Raw genomic sequence first — 19,685 nt, forward strand, 5'->3', positions numbered from 1 at the left:
GGCCCCCTCCCTCCCCCAATAGAGAGGGCGACTTTATTGGCTTTGGCTGTTAGACCACACTATTCCAGGACCCAGAGGATTTGTGCAGATTTGGCCGTGAAGCTATAACGACCCTTGCCCCATCCCAAAAGGAGATGGGGCATGCATGCCCCATGGCACTGATAAGAATCTAATTCTGCCAAGCCTAAGGATATAACATGCTAGTAGTAATAGACTTACTGAATATTAACACAACAAAAAATTACCAGTTAGTACAATCTTAATTTGATAATATCTCTGATCTGAAGTTTTTATAAGATCCATGATACTTCATATTTACGAGGGAGAATAAAAGAGAAGATAAGTGAGCATGTATGTGAATAGATGAGTCCATTCATGACATTCAAATAAGATAAACAAAGACAGATACAGTAGTTTGGTTTGTAAGTTCATCATTCACTAGCATGCTTGGATACAACCAGGGATGCCAGGCAGCTAGAACTTTGCAGGGAAGTAGTTGTGCACAGAAAATGGTGGAATTCAGTTGAACGATCCGTGTACTTTCATTTCAAATACATAATTCTAGGTATTTCCATTGGCCTGGTGTGTGTGTGTGTGTGTTTCATCTGTTTCTGCAAATATGTTGTTTTGGCCATGGTAAAAAATTCTAATGATCTTTTCTTTGAATAGCTCTAGCAGACTCATTCCGTTATGTCAGGGATGTGCCTTTTGTTGTCCCAATACAAATCCACCCAAATTTGGCCAAATTTGAATCCTTTGAAAAGCCTCAGTTCACACATGTTCAACAAAGTTTTCCAAGAGGTTAAGAGTGTTCTTCAGCAGAGAGCTGAGCGGAACTTTCCCTGCAGTTGCAATGCCCGGCTGCTTTGTACTGGGTCCAGGTTTGGGCACTGGAAGTGAGAGCAAGGAGCCTGTCTTTGCTGGGCTTTCAGTGACCATGCTGCTGGGCCCAGCAGTGTGGAGGAGGAAGCTGCTTGAATCAAATGCAGAGGGCACAAGAGTCAGACCTGGGGGTGGAGGGCTAGTAGATTGAGACAAGGAGTCTGGGGAGAGGAAGGGAAGACTGGGACTGGATGTTGGTATGGGGGAGGAAAACTGGGAGTTAAGGGCATAGGTGCTGGAACTAGAGGTGCAGGGGGTGCTGCCGCACCCTCTGATTTGAAGTGGTTTCCAACATATATAGGGTTTACAGTTTAGTTCAATGGCCCTAGGCACCCCCACTACAAAAATTTGTTCCAGCACCCCTGATTAAGGGGGAGACTAGGACTGGCTGGGCAAGTAGACTGGGACTGAGAGATGGGGTCAACTGAAGGGAACTAGAAGCCAGTCAGTGGGGTTATGTCTGAGCTGAGGAAAGTGGTGATTCCCCAGGGCAGACTTTAAAGCACCCACCAATACTGGTCACTTGTTGCACTTTAGGGGAACCCAGGAGGAGGAGGAAAAAATAAACCAGTGCAATCCCTTAAGCCTTTGGTCACTGCAGCGCGGGCCCATAATGACATGAGAATCTCAAACCCCCATACAGCAGCACCCTGCTCCTCCAGACCCTTCCTCTCCTGACCCTTCCCCCACCACCTCCCTGACTGACTGAGAGCCTGCGCCCTTATACAGACAGTGTCCAGCTCCTCCAGAACCTTCCCCCACCACCTCCCTGACTGACTGAGAGCCTGCGCCCTCATACAGACAGCGTCCAGCTCCTTCAGACCCTTCCCCCACCACCTCCCTGACTGACTGCCAGCTTATGCCCTCATACAGACAGTGCCCCGCTCTTCCAGACCCTTCCCCCAACAGCTCCCTGACTGACTGTGAGCCTGTGCCCCCACACAGACAGCACCCTGTGTTACGCAATGTGCCCGTTACTTTGGGTATGCTCATTTATTAGGGTTACTCTTCATGGGGGGAGGGAGGTGTTTCTGTAATTCTATCAATGTGCTGCTTGTGTCACTTGTGTGTTCATATGGAGTGCTATTTCCCCCTTCTGCAAGTCCCCTCCCAATGGAGCTATCCTGCAGGACCAAGTTCCCCAAGGCTGGGTGCCTCCAGCCCCAGAATCTCTCTCTCTCTCTCTCATTCTCTCTCTCTCGCAGCACTTCCAAGCTACCACCCTTATATGCCACAGGTACCGCACCGGAATAGAGTAAGCCTGAGCAGGCAGAGTCGAACAGCACTTCCAAGCTGCCACCCTCGTATGTCACAGGTTCAGCACGTCCCTATCCCCACTTTCACGTTACAGTAGTTCTGGTAGTAACCCACTTGATGAGCAAACCCCACAGTATTTTTGGGTGCTACAGGGGTCATTAGCTTAGGTAAGAGAACCCTTGCTGCAGAGTAAATGAGGAAGCCAGAAACACAAAAGAGTAAAGTTCAGAGAAAGAGGGAGGGAAGCAACCAGCTTAACCATAAAGGTTATTTATTGAATAATAGTGATAACCACACAAGGAGAGCTTAAACAAACATAAGTTACATTATAAAAGATTACAAAAGTCATATATAGAAAACTATACCTGATCAAATAAGTCAGGGTTAAAAAGTTATACCCGAGGTAGAAAAGAAAACAGAGAGCGAGAGAGATGGCGTCTCACCACTCCATGAAGCTTGACCTAGTCAGGGTTTCCAGGTGATGGTGGTAGCTCAGGGCCCTCAGTGCTGGAGACAGGCACAGTCTCCAGCATGATCAGTCAGGAGAAGATGAGTTCCCAGTGGAACTGATGCAGAGTTTGGATCCATGCATCAGAACACTTATCTGAGCATGGGTAGGGTTTTTTTTGTAGGGAAACAACAATGGTTCATGGGAAAGCACTAGATTTGTTTATGGGTAAACTGATGACTCAAGGGTTTTCTTTAGGCTAGACAATAGGAACCGATCATTCCTGGATGGTGTTTCTTCAAGGGCGCTCACAATACAATTAGGCAGCTTCAGTATTTTGGATATCAATGAAGATTCATTACTAGAATTGGTTTGATAACTGCTGAGCTGGGTGTGTGCAGACGTAGGTTCATTAACACCTGGAGCAGAAATCCCCCATCATGCAGTGTTTCCCTGAATTTTGGTCCCAGAATTCAGTGCAGTTCTTGCCTTGGAATCTATGTTCTCCATTCTGTATGCTAATAGAGATGCCTCCCTATCCCATCTTTGATGTAGATGAGGCTAGGGGAGTTGCCTTAATCTTGTCACCCTTGTCAGGAGGGTTTAGGTGTGTCTCCCACTGCCTTTTCATTGCTTTCTGTAAGTCTGTCTTCTGATCGGTTTTGGTTCAAGCATAGGTTGGACGGGGTGTCTTTCATAGTCAGACTGGCTGGATACTGCTCCCTGGTTCCCCAAGAATACAGAGCTGACTGGTGTCACCTGCTCCTCCTCCCTGACTGACTCCAAGCCTGTGCCCCCATACAGACAGCACCCTGCTCCTCCAGACCCTTCTCCAACACCTCTGGGACTGGCTGTGAGCCTGTGCCTCCATACAGACAGCATCCAGCTTCTTCAGAACCTTCCCCTACCGCCTCCCGGATTGACTGCCACCCTGTGCCCCCATACAGACAGTGCCTCATTCCTCCAGACCCTTCCCCCATCACCTCCCTGACCAACTGCAAGCCTGTGCCCCCATACAGACAGCCTCCAGTTCCTTCGAAACTTTCCCCTACCACCTCCCAGACTGACTGTGAGCCTGTGCTTTCATACAGAGTCCCACTCCTCCAGACCCTTCCCTCACCACCTCCCTGACTGACTGCCACCCTGTGCCCCCATACAGACAGCGTCCAGCTCCTCCAGAACCTTCCCCAACACCTCCCTGACTGACTACCAGCCTGTGCCCTCATTGGAGGTAATAGAAGAGTAGGGACAGTGCAACAGAACTGAAGGAGGCATCATGCCCAACAAAGATTCAGCACAGCTTCCCAAATGATCGCATTGAGTGTGAAGAGTTATCTGTGTAGAGTGAGGATGGCAAACAGAAAGGCCATTGAATAATTTCAGTACACCAACTGTTCAACTGACACAAGAAAATGTGATTAAACAACTGGAAAATTATGATCACAAGTACTATTGTTTGCGTTTCATCATGCTACACACATCTGCCATAAAAAGGCTTATGAAATGATTTAGAGGCTTTTATCTTCATAAACATTCTTCATGAACTGACAAAATACAAAACACGCCAGGATAAACAAATAAAACACAATGGCAAACAACTGAGTACAATGAGCTACACCTGTTGTTTTAACCTTAAGGTTGAAATTTCTACCAATATGCCTCTGCTAATTATTTTCAGGGAGAGGTCTATAAAAATTCCGATGCCTGGGGTGAGAAGATCTCATGATAAATCTTGTTTGTGGTTCTGCTTTCCCAGTCAGAATTACTTTGAGTTACAGATATTTATTTGTATATAAATATATTTATTCCCCATATCCAGTTTCCTTGCAACTCTCAACTTGATCTACTTTTCTCTGTCCATACTATATGCAGGTGATTCGATGTTTTTTACCGTGAACTTCACCCTCTTATAGACTCTAAGGTCAGACGGAACCATCACAATCATCTAGTCTGACCTCCTGCACATTGCAGGCCACAGAAACTCACCCACCCACACCTGTAATAGACCCATAACCTCTTTGCCACACTTGGCTCCTTCATTCCTCACTTGAATTGCTCTGCCCATCCCACCAATCCCCTACCTTGGTTCTTCCCTTGCATCTGTGTCCTCTGTTCCACCATCATTTTAACATCCCTGAAGTTTTAGGGACCACAAAGACTTTCTATTCCATTAATTTCTCTCTTTATCTCAGTGCTACTATAAATAGTTTTAACTTGTCTTTTCTGACCCCTGTGCCTACAGCCCTCATGCAATGTTGCTAACTCTTGTGGTTTTATCACAAGTCTTGCAATATTTGGTGTTTTTTATTAAAATGCCAGCTCCTGTAATCACATGAGAATCTCAGCTTTTATTTTATAATGTAAGTTTCTAGCCTTCATGGTTGATAGTGGAAAACTTGAAAACACAAAACCAAAAGGTTCAAAGAAAAAGAACCGAATGCTAATTATTTTTAAAAATCTCATGCTTTTTAAATAACTCTCATGGTTTTTGAACAGTTTAGGTTGGCAAGCCTGCCAATGGTGCCTCCCTCCACCAATTCTCCCACTGTTTTGTTAATTAGTTGTATTTTACGAGATAAACGGTAGGGTCATATGGCTTTAAGCGTACCCTAAGCAAAGCATAAAGTTGATGTTAAATTCTCATTTTTTCCCCTTGATAAGTGAGATTGAAGACATAAGCATATACCATTGCACAATTTAAGCAGAATAAATGCTCCTTCATTCAAGCCATTTATCATCATTGTACCAATTAATTCTTGGACCAACATAGACAGACAAGCATGAGCAAAAGACCAAGAAACAAGAAGTCTATCTCTTTTGGTTCCTTTGTTCTTCATCCTTTCAGACATCTAGTTAGGCAGCCTCTCTCACAAACGTTGGGACTGATAAGTTCAGTTGGCTGTCCGGGCCCACTAACGTCCATTTGTCCTTTAATAACAATGCCAGGCAGTTATAAATGATTGTGAAGCTCTTTAATTCATCAGAAGTGCCAGGAATATTAGCTTAACTCCAGTCTTCCAGTTTTAGCTAGTGTAGATAACCAGACAGGTGTTTAAATCCATGGCCATGAGAGAATGCTGTAAAATCAATAGGCACAGGAGTCTGGGTTCTTTGTCAGTAGGAAAAACAGTCCCAGAAAATGGGAAGAAAATCAAGAGACGGAAGGAAAAAGATGGAAGACAGATGTTAGTTCTGTGGAGCTTTGGGATAATGTCCAGTTGTTTACATAGTTAAAGGTACACTACAAACTGTTTTGTTATAGTGAGTTATAAACAGTATCCTTCATGGTCACATTAGAGACAGGCTTGGTCAACAAATGGACCTTGTAAAATTAAAAAAAAAACCCTCAACATAAAAGAGATTTCTCAGAGGTCTTTTCCTTCCTTGCTTAATGTAAATTTAACATAGCTGGTACGCCTCTCATCGCAGTACTGCCTGCCTCTTGGCCAGAGACCTTGCCAAATCTGTCAAGGAGATAATTATTACCATATGGAGGGAACTCTCTTTTTCTTCCCTTTGGTAGAGAATTTTCCTTCTTTTTCTTCCCATCCCATATGCCAACATTTTCTCACTGATTATTGTCCCGCTTCATCCATCTGATCATCCCTGGACTTTATACCCTCTGGACTCCTCTCATTTCCACCACCATACTCTTTCTTTCTCACTCTCACTCTCTCTCTCTCATCTAGCTCCTTTTCCTCTGTCTCCAGCATGCTACTGTATCCCCTATCCTACAATAGCCTTCCTTGACTCCTCCTTCCTCTCCAACTTCCAACCCATCTCCTTCATCTTGGAGGTCTTTGAGTGCATCTCCTAACACTTTCTGGGGTCTCCTGCAATCTGGCTTCTGCCCCCTTTACTCCACTGTGACAGTGCATGTGCACCAATTTTACTAATGGCCTGCTCTTGGCCTCTTCTCTATATTTAATTTCATCAATCTGTTCATTGCCTTTGACATAGTCTATCACTCCCTTATTATCAACAGTCTGTTTTTGGACTTCTGCTTTTTTGGGCTAGGTTGATTCTTCTCCTTCCTCTTTAAACATCCATCTTTTGCTTTGCTCTATTGCTTCTTTTTCTCCTTCTTTCTAATGTTTTCTGTCACTCCGGGACCTATCTTTTCTCCTTTTCTCTACTCCCTCTGTATTCTATCCCTCAGTGACCTTATCCGATTTCACTGCTTTGTCAATCCCCAAACAACTTCTCTCTGCTGACCTCCCACCTCCAGTGCCATGTCTGTGATTGTCACAGAGAGACCTCTTGTGCAATGTCCGGTGACCTTCTGACTGAACATCATCTTGGTGTGAGGATACGTGTATCTGTAGCAGGAAGTCAGTCAAGATGAGGGAACGGGGGGAGTAGGTTCTAGGCAGGAGCTCAGCAATGAAGCAGAAAGAGGCAGTGCAGCATTAGGGAGTACACTGTTTTCCTTGCTCCAGTAAAGTTTTTTGATGGGAGAAAGTAATTTTCTGTGATTCTTTTCAATTGTCACATGACACCTAGCTCCAACGAGATACATCACATGCTCCTATCCGGAAGGTGGGACAGGTAGTGGTGTGGCTCTCCCAACAGCCTTCACCCACACCTAAACTGATAGCACTGGGTGCCTTGATGCCAATTATACACCTCTACCTCGATATAATGCGACCCAATATAACATGAATTCAGATGTAAAGCAGTGCTCCAGGGGGCGGGGCTGCACACTCCGGTGGATCAAAGCAAGTTCAATATAACGCGGTTTCACCTATAACGCGGTAAGTATTTTTGGCTTCCGAGGACAGCGTTATATCGAGGTAGAGGTGTATTTCCCTTTGGGGTGGAGATGTGACTTTTCTCTACATAAGTCTGACTCATGTTATGAGCAGAGCTTATGTTTTTCTAGGTCTAGGCCTGGTTCTTCTGTCACACCAGTTTCAATGAGTTCAGAAAAGTCACTTCTAATTTGTACCAATGTATATAAGAGGAAAATTAGCTCCTTGATTTTAGAACATGCTTTCACTAGCTTTTAAAGGACGCACGAGTTTAATGCATTCTAGAGATTCTGTGTTTCTTCCAAAACTGTCTTTTTGGTGTCATAGGTTTGGAGAGAATACAAGAAGGGAAAACTGATCCCTACCTGCCTTCCATCACTGTCATAGAAGAGATTTGCTATAAGAATATGCCTTTGTCGTGCAGCGATAAAGGCCTCAGGCACGGCTTCCCCTTTTGATGAAGGCAGCTGAGAAAATTCTCACTGTTTGGATTGACCTGTTTGTGAAAGTTCTCTTTCTCCCCCCCTTCTCCATTTGACTGTCCAGTCTGAAAACAAACTCACAGCTGTATTCTTGGACCAGTTTGTGGGATTTGCAGTGTCAGAAGTGCAAACAGACTGTAGCTACTTAGTTCAGGAAATGAAATGCAGATAATCTGATAAACAAACAGTGTTTATTACTCTGTTTTATGTGTGCTTTGGATTTCTTTTCAAAATACTCCTACAGAGAACTGAGAGTGACTATTAAACATGTGCTCTTAATTTAAAGTCCTGAATGGCAAGGTCAAATTGCTCATTAACTTAAATAATTTGATCTCCAGAAAAGCGAGAATCCCTGAACTTGAACCATATTAAGTAAACAGTATCTGTGCATTACTTTTATATAGGAATTCATCCCAAAGAAGCGCAAAGCATTTTGCAATATGAATGCAGACAGAGCTAGATGAGAATAAAAGGGATAAAATACTGCAGAGTTTAGGACAGAGAGTGAAGAAAAAGACTGTCTCTAACTTAAATGGAGAGAGAATTATTTAAGTAGAGTGATAAGTAATTACCCACTCTGGAATTTGGAGAGGACAGTGGGGTTTAGTTACCCAGTTTGGACAGGACAGTGGGGTTATGTCCTTACCTTGAAACAATTTGTAAAGATGTTTTTAATGATCACAGGGGTCAAGAGTATGGTTTGACATTTAATCCAAATGACACTTCTCTAGCAGCACAGATTTCCCTAGATCAGCACCAAGATGTGGCATCGGTTCGTTACTAACTCAGGACCAGTTTGTGACCCATTTAAGTAAGGTGCCCCCTTACTAGTCCTTAGTGGCTGGTAGCAGCACAGAATGGAAAACAGCATTAATTGGATTCTGCATTAACATTTGTGCAGCTGGGCAAGGAATGGTCTGGCAGGGATAGGGATAGGGTGGAGCCTTGACTCCATCCCCACAGGGGGATGAGCACACACAGCAGGGTAATTAATCTATGCCAGATATAGGGCCTGCATGGATTCCTTCCCCTCTGGACCAAGAGCAGAACCATGACCAGAGTGTGATTCTGAGAGTTACGATTTGGCTCCTGTTGTGCTCCTAGGGCAGGGCCACTACAGGCTACCCCATTCTCAGAGCTTGCAGAAAAGCTGCCATCTACCTCTCAGGAGAGAAGACAGCCACCCACTGAATCATCAGCACTCTTTCCTGTACTGCCCTGGGTTTGTCTTGAGGAGCCTCCCATGCAACTACTGACCCAGCATGACTCTTGCTGAGTGATTCAGAATCTATGTAATTGTTTTTCATTTTGTGCAGAATTCTTTTCTCCAAACAATCTGATTCATCCTCTGAAGGAATTTTAGCTGCATATATTCAGTATTTGTATGTAGAGTAGTTGTAGCCATGTGGATCCCAGGATATTAGAGTGACAAGGTGGATGAGGTAATATCTTTTATTGGGCCAACTTCTGTTGGTGAGAGAGACAAGCTTTCAAGCCACATAGAGCTCTTCTTCAGCTCTGGTCACTCTACCTTGAATGGTCCCTTACTATAGATGCTAACTACTTAGGCCAGTGGTCCCCAACTCTTTTGTGGCCAATAGCACATTCATGTTTTCAGAAGAGTGTGGCAGGTGCCAACAATTTTTCAAGGCTTATTTTGCATTTGTACATTCAATAATACAAAAAAATCATATGTAATATTACATAATATATGAATCCATAAGATAAAAAAGGTAATTTTACATGTAAAAGGTATTAATTAAATTATTCAGCAATTTCTCTTTCACCTTGCCATGTGAATTTGCTCTTTTTTTTATCTACCTGTACGAAAAATTACAGAGCTTTTACAAAATAAATATCCTAAACAGTATTCATCTTATTTATTTTAAAAAAGTAAAACATTGTTGAACTGCTGGTCCAAATATATTTATTATTCTTATTTTAACATAGATAGCCAGTTATGGTTAATTAAAAACTATTCTTTGTATTGTTACTTGTATCTGGATTTCAATAAACAAACAAATATGAAAAAAGTTAAACACAAGTTAATCATACGCACTCAGCACATAATGGAAAACAGGTATAATTAATTCATGTGGTTTTTCTAATAAAGTCAGTGTTATTTTTGACACTGCATTTCTTCAGCCAATTTTTCGTAGTTGGGAGAGTAGGATGATATTGCCATTCGAAAGCAATCGTCAGGATGGGCATCTGTAAGCCGAGATCTGTATTTTGATTTTATGATGTTCATTGTTGAAAACAGAACTTCGCATAGATAAATGGAACCAAAATAAGATTTTATTTTGTATGCTACATTTTTTAAGGCAGGAAACTTTTTTCGGTCAACCAGATTCCAAAAGTTTTCATCTGTCGTGCAGGATTTTAGAACAATATCATTTTGAAGGTCCAAAATCTCCAGTTTCACGTCTTCTGTTCTTACTTGAACAATACTTGCAATTGATGTAGCCATTTCTGTTACCTCTATTTGGCAAATGAAAGGATTCACAAGAAAGGCAACTACAGGCTCAGTGATGGTGAACCATTGAAATGTCTTTTCAAATTGTTCCAGAAGTGTTTGAATGTGGATAACAAATGGTGATGGGTTAAAATAACTGTCACATACTATTTTCTTCATACTTGGGAAATGTACGAGAGACTTCGTCTTCATATGTGACATCCACAAGATCAGTTTTGCTTTGAATGTTTGTCTTTTCTCTGGAGCTCAAGATTTAAAATGGTTCAATTTGTCAGTGATGTCGGCAAGAAAAGCCAAGTCTATTAACCAGCTGGAGTCTTCTAGTTGCTCTAAGTTCTGATTTGTGGACTTCAGAAATACTTTGATCTCTTCAATTAGGCTTAAAAAACATGCAAGAACTTTACCTTTGCTCAGCCATCGTACTTCTGTATGCAAGATAAGATCAGATTGTTTATCATCAACATCTTCCAACAGGGCCTTAAAAAGTCGGTGTTGCAAAGGTTTCACTCGAATAAATTATTTTAATAATGACGTTCATGACGTGTTGAAAAGAAAAAACTTTGACGCACAAAGCTTCTTGGTGGATAATACAATGATAAGACATAAAGTTCGGAAAGGATTCATTCTTCTTGCAGAGTGCAATGAATTCATTGGCATTGCCCATCATTGCTGACGCCCCATCAGTAGTGATCGCAGACAGCTTGTGTAGTGGCATACTAATTGATGTTGCGTATGATTTGAATAAATTATAGATGTCCTCACCCTTTGTTCGCCCTTTCATAGGCAATACTTTTAGTAACTCTTCTTTTACAGTGAAGTCACTAAATACCATCCTCACCATAACTGCTAACTGCGCTGTATCCATATATCTGTCAACTCATCGAACTGCAGTGAAAACCAGTCACATTTCCAAGTCATCCTTTAGATGAGTTTGCATGTCGCTTGAAATTGCATGTATCCTCCTTGTAATTGTGTTGTATTGCCGCCAAATACTCATGCTTGTTAGGAAATCCTTGAAACAGGCAATCAGCACCAGTCAAAAATGCTTCCTTCAACAATTCACCATCTTGAGAGGGTTTTTTCTTCTTTGCGAGCAGATGAGCAATTTTAAAGGAAGCAATAGTAGCACTTTTAAACTTTACCACTTGTCTAGTGAAAACAAATTGCTGGGCAAATAGGTTTGATTTGAATTGATTAATTTTCTTCTTTCTCAACTCAGATTTAAGTGGATGGCTAATGTCAAAAGAGCTGTGATTAGTTTGGAAATGGCGTTCGATATTATGTTTTTTCGTCACTGCAACAGTACCACCGCACAATAAGCAAACATATTTCCCTTTATTTTCAATAAAACAATAGGATTCTTCCTACTCTGCATTGAAATAATATGTACTTGTCTTTTATTTGAACCACTCATTTTGGGGCAAAATGTTAAAAAAAAAAAAAAAATCGCAAAGCACGAGAAAACAGCAGTATCAGTGCAGCGGAAGAATACTCACATACAGTGCCGGCTCCAGGCACCAGCGGAACAAGCACATGCCTGCGGCGGCACATGCTAAGGGGCGGCATTCCGTCCATTCTTGGGGCAGCACAATCCGAGCGTTTATTTATTTATTTTTTTGCGCTTTGGCAGTTTGGGCGGTGGCAGTCCGAGCTTTTTTTTTTTTTTTTTTTTGGCAGTTCTGGGCAGCGCGGAAAGAAGCCGTGACCCCGCACCTGCCAGGTACAGAGAACCTGCAGCCCCAGAGTTTTTGGTTTTTTTTGGCAGTTCTGGCAGTGCAGAGAGAAGCCGTGGCCCCAGGCCTGCCGGGGACAGAAAACACTGGCGCCTGCAGCCCTGGAGTGCTCTGTCCACGGCAGGCGTGGGGCCGCGGCTTCTCTGCCTTGCTGGACACTACTTTTCACACTGTGTCACTAGACAGGCGCACATAAATGCCCTGGTGGGTGACATGGCACCCGCGGGTGCTGCGTTGGGGACCACTGACTTACGCTAAACAATCTGTTCCAAATTGCATTGTGCCTTGATACGAGGAGTACCTTTCCCAGACCCGAAGAAGAGATTTGTGTGGCTCTAAAGCTTGTCTCTCTCTCACCCAACAGAAGTTGGTCCAATAAAAGATATTACCTCACCCATCCTGTCTCTCTTATATTCAATATTTGTATTTGAAGTGAATTTAAGGGCTAGGGAAAGGTATTGGATTGACGGCACTGGACAGTGCAGTTCTTTATTTCTCCACAAATGAAGTACAGCCTGCACAGTGTCAGTTCCATTTCTTTTCACCCCACCATGTGTGTCAACCTTTGTTTTGGAGAGAGAACATATGGGAGTGAGAGGGTAGCTCAGTATCTCTAACCACTTAGGCTATGTCTACACTAGAGTGGCGCAGTTCTACCAATGCTGTGCTGTTCCCACCACCGACATCGTGCAGTCCACACCGGCGCTTTTGTTAGTGTAACTGATTTTTTCACACCCCCGAGTGACATAAGTTATACCAGCATAAGTGGCAGTGTAGACATAGCCTTAGTCTTTGGTCTCTCTGGTGAGACTGCTAAGGAAGGATAATAAGAGTTTGATCCTGCATGGTGATGAATTCCTACTGGGAGTTGAGAGCACTCAGGACACAATCAAGATTGAGTCTTAGTGGGGCCAATATTTTTGTTATGTGTACACCTGTCCAAAAGAAATTGTAAAACTAATTTATCTTACGTTGGCCACTAAACAGCCATCAGATAAAAATACCTTTCAGACCCTCCCAGCCTGAATGAACAACATGCAAGCCATTAACCTAGATGTGAAGGGCTGTGTAAAACTCCACACACTTGCTAGATTTCAAGTTCCCCACGGACAGACCTAAGTCATCCTATATCTTTGTAGGCCCCTAGTATAATGGAGATTTAGCCTAAGAGGGACTTCTATGTGCGACTACAATAGAAATAATAAATAACAATAATAATGATGCTGTTGTGAAAGGTTCTGTCACCCACCAGCAATCAGGGGCGGCTCTAGGCATTTTGCCGCCCCAACCACGGCAGGCAGGCTGCGTTCGGCGGCTTTCCTGCGGGAGGTCTCCGGTCCCGCGGATTTGGCGGCATGCCTGTGGGAGGTCCGCCAGAGGACCAGCGGACCCTCCGCAGGCATGCCACCGAAGGCAACTTGCCTGCTGCCCTTGCGGCGACCGGCAAAGCGCCCCCCGTGGCTTGCTGCCCCAGGCACGTGCTTGGCGTGCTGGGGCCTGGAGCGGCCCCTGTCAGCAATATCATGGTATACCCAGTCACTCACAGCCCGTTTATTTACAACTAGAAATCTTTTTCTTGACCTTTCACTTGCAGCTAAAGTTGTGCCAAAATAACGAAAATACTTCCATGAAATTACACACACACACACACACACACGGGGTTTTTTCAGGCGTTTGTTTAAATCCCAACACTTTTCTCTTTTGTGATTTCTCTTCTCCCCCAACCCTAAAATAATGGCTTTGCGTGAAAAGACAGATATTTTCAACATTTTGTTTTAATTAAAAAAATCTTTGTCAGATCATTTCAGTTTTTGAAAATATCTAGGCTTTTGCTCAAAAGCAAAATTTCACAGGCTTTTTTTCCATGAAACTGGACTAGTTCAGCAAAATCCAAAAGGAGTATGACAACAGAACATTTCAAAGTCTTTGAATTTTAAGTTGGGCTACACAGAACATTCTCAGTCAAAGCTTGTTTAGTTTTTCTGTATCAAACACTATAAAAATATTTTCTATAAAGTTACAAGAAAATGAATATTTTGATTTACAGTAACAACCAATCCTGCAAAGACTTACTCATATACTTACCTTCACCCAATGGGATTATTCACAGAATGTAAAGTTGGATGGCCCAGATCCTCACAAGTATTTAGGTGCTCAACTCCCACAGAGATCTGTGAGAGATGTGTGCCTAAATATCTTTGAGGATCTGGGTTGACGTGTGCATGATTCAGCAGGATAAGGGCCTAAAATAATGATGGGCAACTGGAAGCCTAGCGGCTGTATCTGGCCTGCCAGATCATTTTATTTGGCCTGCCCCTGCCCAGCTTGATGCAAATGATCCAGCAGTGCCAGGGCCAGGAAGGGGGTGGAGGCAGGGCAGGCTCCAGACCCCAGCGTGCCAAGCGCGTGCTTGGGGCGGCGTGCCGCGGGAGGGCGGCAGGCGGCTCCGGTGGACCTCCCGCAGGCATGCCTGCGGAGGGTCCACTGGTCCCGCGGCTTCGGTGGAGCATCCGCAGGCATGCCTGCGGGAGGTCCACCGGAGCCGCAGGACCAGCGGACCCTCCGCAGGCACATCTGCAGGAGGTCCACCGGAGCCACGGGACCAGCGACCGCCAGAGCGCCCCCCACGGTGTGCCGCCCTGCTTGGGGCGGCGCAATTCCTAGAGCCGCCCCTGGGTGGAGGGCCATGGTGGGGTCAAGGCCTCGCATGCCTGTGTCATGTGATGCTGTGGTGAGAGTCAATGGGCCAGGGAGGCGGCTGGGCCCAGGCCCATGGGATAGGAATTGCCACTGAGGAATGGATGGGAGGGGCATGCTCGCTTTCAGCCTCCCCCCACGGCTCTTCCATCCCCCTAGGACAGGATGTGATTCTCCCCCTGCCCACATCACACAACCCAGCCCACCAAAGGATTTTAGTGGGTGTGACGCCATGGCTGATCTCTTGACTCCCCTCTACTACAGCAGCTCATGCACTCCTGGACAAGAACGCTACTTCCCTTTACCATGCACAGATGGTCAGCGCTGCCGGAGAGCTAAAAACAACATTCTTATAGAGCAGAAGCATTGGTGGGAAAGTCTAACACACTAAGGCCCGGTTTACACTAGGTGGGGATTGATCTAAGATACGTCAACTTCAGCTACATCTTAGATCGACTTAGAATCACTTACTTCGCATCCTTGTGGCGCGGGTTCGACAGCCACTGCTACCCCGTCGACTTTGCTTCTGCCTCTCACACTGCTGGAGTACAGCAGTCAGCGGAAGACCGATCGGGAATCGATTTATTGCGTCTACAGTACACGCGATAAATCAATCCCCAACAGATCGATCGCTACACGCCGAGCTGGCGAGTAGTGTTGATGTACCCTAAGAAAATTAAGGAGTCCATCGCTGCATCTGCCTCTTTGTCCACTGGGCCAGGCTTAACAGGCTACTCTCTGGCTTGTCCAGAGTTGCCTCAGCTACGTGCTGCATTGGCTTTGATTTTTTCTTCATGTTGTAATTGTAGGGCAGGGTGCAGACAATAGCTCACGTGGTGGAAGAGTGCCCAACTCGACATCTGGAGGGCACTTCACAATGCCTAGCCTCCCTTGATACAGAGGCCATGCTCTAGTTACGGAATCTGGACATTGAACGCTGATATCCGCATACAAAAAGAAGGACTTTCTCCTGCGCAGAGCTTGCGTGAGATTTCAACTTGCGTTCATGAAAGCGTTAACAAGGAGGGAAAATATATTGGCTCCGCAGGATGGAGAAGGAAATAAAGTTAACAAAGATCACAGACTATAAAAGTGACACAGGATACGTCTACACGTCAAAAAAAAAAATCTGTGGCAAAGTCTCAGAGCTGAAGTCGTCTCACTCCATCTCGTGAGCCATGTAGACGTTCCTGCTCAGGCTGGAGCCTGGGCTCTGACACTCTCCCTCCTCACCTGGTTTTGGAGCCCAGGCTCCAGCTCAAGCAGTAACCTCTACACGGCTATTTTTAGCTCCATAGCACAAGCCCCACATGCCCATCAGTTGACGGGCTCTGAGACCATAGGTGCTGCAAATAGTGGTGCTGCAGCACCCCTTGGCTTGAATTGGTTTCCATTACATACAGGGTTTACAGTTTGGTTCAATGGCTCTCAGCATCCCCCACTATACAAATTGTTCCAGCCTCTCTCTGAGAATCGCAGCCGCGGGTTTGTTTTTGCAGTGTAGACTTACCCACAGAAGCAGAGGTGCAGTCTGAACAGACGACTGGAAGCTAGAAATTCCTGAGTACTAATATTGGCCGTGACAGTGTCCTCTCGTGGCCTTGGTCAAATCATTCATCACCTAAAGTCAATGGGTGCAATCTGGACCTCAGTCCATGCCACAATTGCCCTCTCTGTAAAATGGGAATATAATATTACATCTCTACCACTCAGCACTATGAGGATTAATTAATATGTGCAAAGTACTGTGTAAGTATTACCTAGGGTGACCAGACAGCAAATGTGAAAAATCGGAATGGGGGTGGGGAGTATTAGGAGCCTATATAAGAAAAAGACCCCAAAATCGGGACTGTCCCTATAAAATCGGGACATCTGGTCACCCTGGGATTACCTCCTACTGAAGTATTTTATAAGAATGAGAATGTAAAAAGTAAGAATTAAAGTAGTTTTCAGCTAGTGGTAATTTGCAGGCAAAGGGCCAGAGCCTCAGCTGGTGTATATAGGCATGATGATTTCAGTGGATCTATGCAGATTTACATCAGTTGGGAATCTCACCCAGAGCTGGGAGTCAGGAAGCCCTGAGCTGTAATCAAATCTAGCTGTGCCACTGAGCCTTTCTGGGGGGTCCGGCAAATCATCTCTCTGTGCCTCAATTTGCTCATCTGTAAAAAGAGGATCATAATACTCACTGCCCTGATAAGAGTGTTGTGGGAATTCACAGGACAATGGGGTCTGATCTTGGTTGGTCGGTAGGCCTTACCACAATGAACACAATTAATAATGTTTGTAGGGTGGTTTGAACAAATAAATACAGCAAATTATAAGTGTTAATTAATTAAGGCAAAGGTGAGAGGGAAAGAGGAAGAACATGAGGGAAGATGATGCCGTAGGCCACTTCCCTCTCCGATTTCCATGCATGCCGCGACTGAATTGTTCACAGCTAATTTTGGACCATCTGCTTGCGAGTTAATCCCTCATTTTCACACAGTGTAGCTCTGTCCTTCTGCCCACGGGCCCCAGAAACGCTGGGCTCGCTCCTGCTTTTCATCCTCGCTCTGTTTACCAACAGTTACTGTGGTGACGCAAACATTAAAAACCGAGCCTCTGTCCCAAAGTAAACTGCAGTCATTTCCCTTTGCACTGAACCCAGCCAGCTTGCTGACCCCAGACGTGATGTAGCCCTGTGAGTGTTTGAAGGGAAGGGAGGAGGGTTCTCCACTGAGTAGGTGGGGCCTGAGACTGCTGGCTGAAGCTGAGGTCTGTGCAGCTGGTCCTGCCTGTGCTGCTGCTGACAGGGACGCCTGAGAGGCAGCTGCAGCAGCAGCCACATCCCGCATATAACTGTCTTGCTTAACTTGCTTCTGTCTTCACTGCCTCTTGCAACTCTTCCTCCTGCAGTGCTCCCGATAACTCCTTCACAGCCTTGCAGACCTGGGGAGATAGAGGCCGTGTGGGGAGACTTTTTGAGGATTAAATCAGCTTTCGGAATCCCAGCCCTGCAAGCTAGTCCCGGAGAGCAGCTGAGCCTTTGCAAGTTTACTCTACGCGAATGGACTGACCCAGCCTTCACTTAATGACATCATGTTTTAACCTCTTTCCAGCCTCTGTTTTCTTTCTTCCTACTGCTCCCTCCTGTATTGTGGAGAGCCCCATAACATTAGCAGGGGTGCGCAAGTCACAGGCTGGGGGCTGTTGAGGAAGATTAACCCTTTCCTTTTCTTGTGTGTGCGCAAAGCCTGACTTTCCCTTTTCTATTATTCCCTCATTGCATTTTAATTGCACATTTTGCCTGTTCTTACCCCCTTACCCCCACCCCTTGTTATTCCCCTGGATTTGCACATTTTCCTCTCCCTGATTAAAAAAGTGTCACGGGTGATGACGGTTTTTCTGTTGCGAGTTTCGTTCCTGCTGCTGCTAAGTTCTAGCCGGGCCTTTGCAGAGCCCTTTGTGGCCAATGGCAAGTGTCCAGCTCGTTGCGATGTCTCCAAGTGCCCAAGCCCCAGCTGCCCAAGCGGCTACGTCCCCGATCGTTGCAACTGCTGCCTCATCTGCGCCGCGGGAGAAGGTGATTCCTGTGGCCGCAAGGAAGACCCACCGTGCGGGGACAGCCTGGATTGCAAGCACCCCATGGGCAAGCGCTTCGGCAAAGGCGTATGCCAGTGCAAGCTCAGCTACCAGGTGTGCGGCAGTGATGGCAGGACCTATGACAATGTGTGTCAGCTGAAGGCGGTGAGCCGTAAGACTTTACAACAGGGGTTGCCAGCTGTCATCCAGATCCAGAAAGGCGCCTGTGAATCGGGTAAGACCATGCAGGGCACCGCCACCCGCATCGTTACCACTGGTAACATTGAGCTGCTGCACTTTCAGCAGGGCCATCTTGGGTGATCGGGACTGCTTAACGTGCTCCACCCAGGAGACAGGATGCAATGGGCGGGGGAAGGGAGGCGTTTTGTGGGTGAAAATGAACCCCTTAGCTGTTATGCACATCCCACATCAGTTTCCAAGTTAAGGAAACATTTAAATTTCAAGTGATCTTGGAGGAGTGGATGGCTCAGAGCTGTTGTCAGTTAGACGCCTTACTCAGTTTGGCAACCGAAGAAGATCTAAGTTGCTTGTGGCCTATGTGAAATGAGCCAGGGTGTTCAGGCCTTGTCCATATCAGATCAATCAGACTCACTAATGGGCACTGTGAACTAGTGGTTAGAGCCCTGGATTCAGGAGTACTGTGTTCTATTCCTGCTCTGCTATTGATCTGCTGTGCGACTTTGGGCAAGACACTCTCCGTGCTTCCGTTTACACCAGTTTAAAATGGAATAACGAGACTTACATTCCTTTGTAAAGCACACTGAGATCTTTGGATGAAAAGCGATATAAAGGAGTGAGCATAGCATTTTATTAGCAGTAAGAAAGCAGCAATAGAAAGGCCAGGACTGCACGGTCAGCATTATCCTTTCACCCTTAAAAATGGTCCTTCCAAGTCAAAATCAGGGCACTGAAATCTTACAGTCTGGGGCATTTCACAATGCCTACATTTGCACAATGAAATGTTTTGACCTGCCATACATCTATAAAAAAAAAAGAAAAGCACCTGTGATATCTTATGTATAAAGCTGGGCAAGAAGAGACATAACAATAACCAGCCTATCAGGTGCAAGCTAAAATATCACTTATTTTTTGTTTTACTGTAACAATGTACCATAGTCCATCATCCATACAGTAATCCCCACATATCACAGTGCTTTTGTGTATTTTGAAATGGCAAAGATACCAGGATGCTATTGTCTGTTCATCTTGTAAACTAAATCATTTGAATATTTTAGAGTGCAATTTGGTATTATGGTTTTTGCCTGCCCTAGGATATTGTACTATTCCCTGCTCATGTCCAACTGGATTTACTAACTTCAAAAGATTTCGGTGATCAATTATTGATTTTTAGGTATTAAAATGAACGACTTTTCT

At 44.9% G+C, this 19,685-nt stretch overlaps 1 protein-coding gene across 1 annotated transcript in view; it reads left to right on the top strand.

The window, feature by feature from the left end:
• Nucleotides 1-17,483: 17,483 nt before the first annotated feature.
• HTRA3 (HtrA serine peptidase 3) overlaps nucleotides 17,484-19,685 on the top strand; it is a 41,687-nt gene continuing 39,485 nt past the window's right edge. The window contains exon 1 of the mRNA XM_045019243.1: nucleotides 17,484-18,525. Coding sequence (XP_044875178.1) covers nucleotides 18,102-18,525 — 424 coding nt within the window. The 5' untranslated portion in view covers nucleotides 17,484-18,101. The remainder of the gene's footprint in view (nucleotides 18,526-19,685) is intronic.

This window comes from Mauremys mutica, chromosome 5 (assembly GCF_020497125.1).
Source record: "Mauremys mutica isolate MM-2020 ecotype Southern chromosome 5, ASM2049712v1, whole genome shotgun sequence".
In the NCBI taxonomy this organism is placed as follows: Eukaryota; Metazoa; Chordata; order Testudines; family Geoemydidae; genus Mauremys; species Mauremys mutica.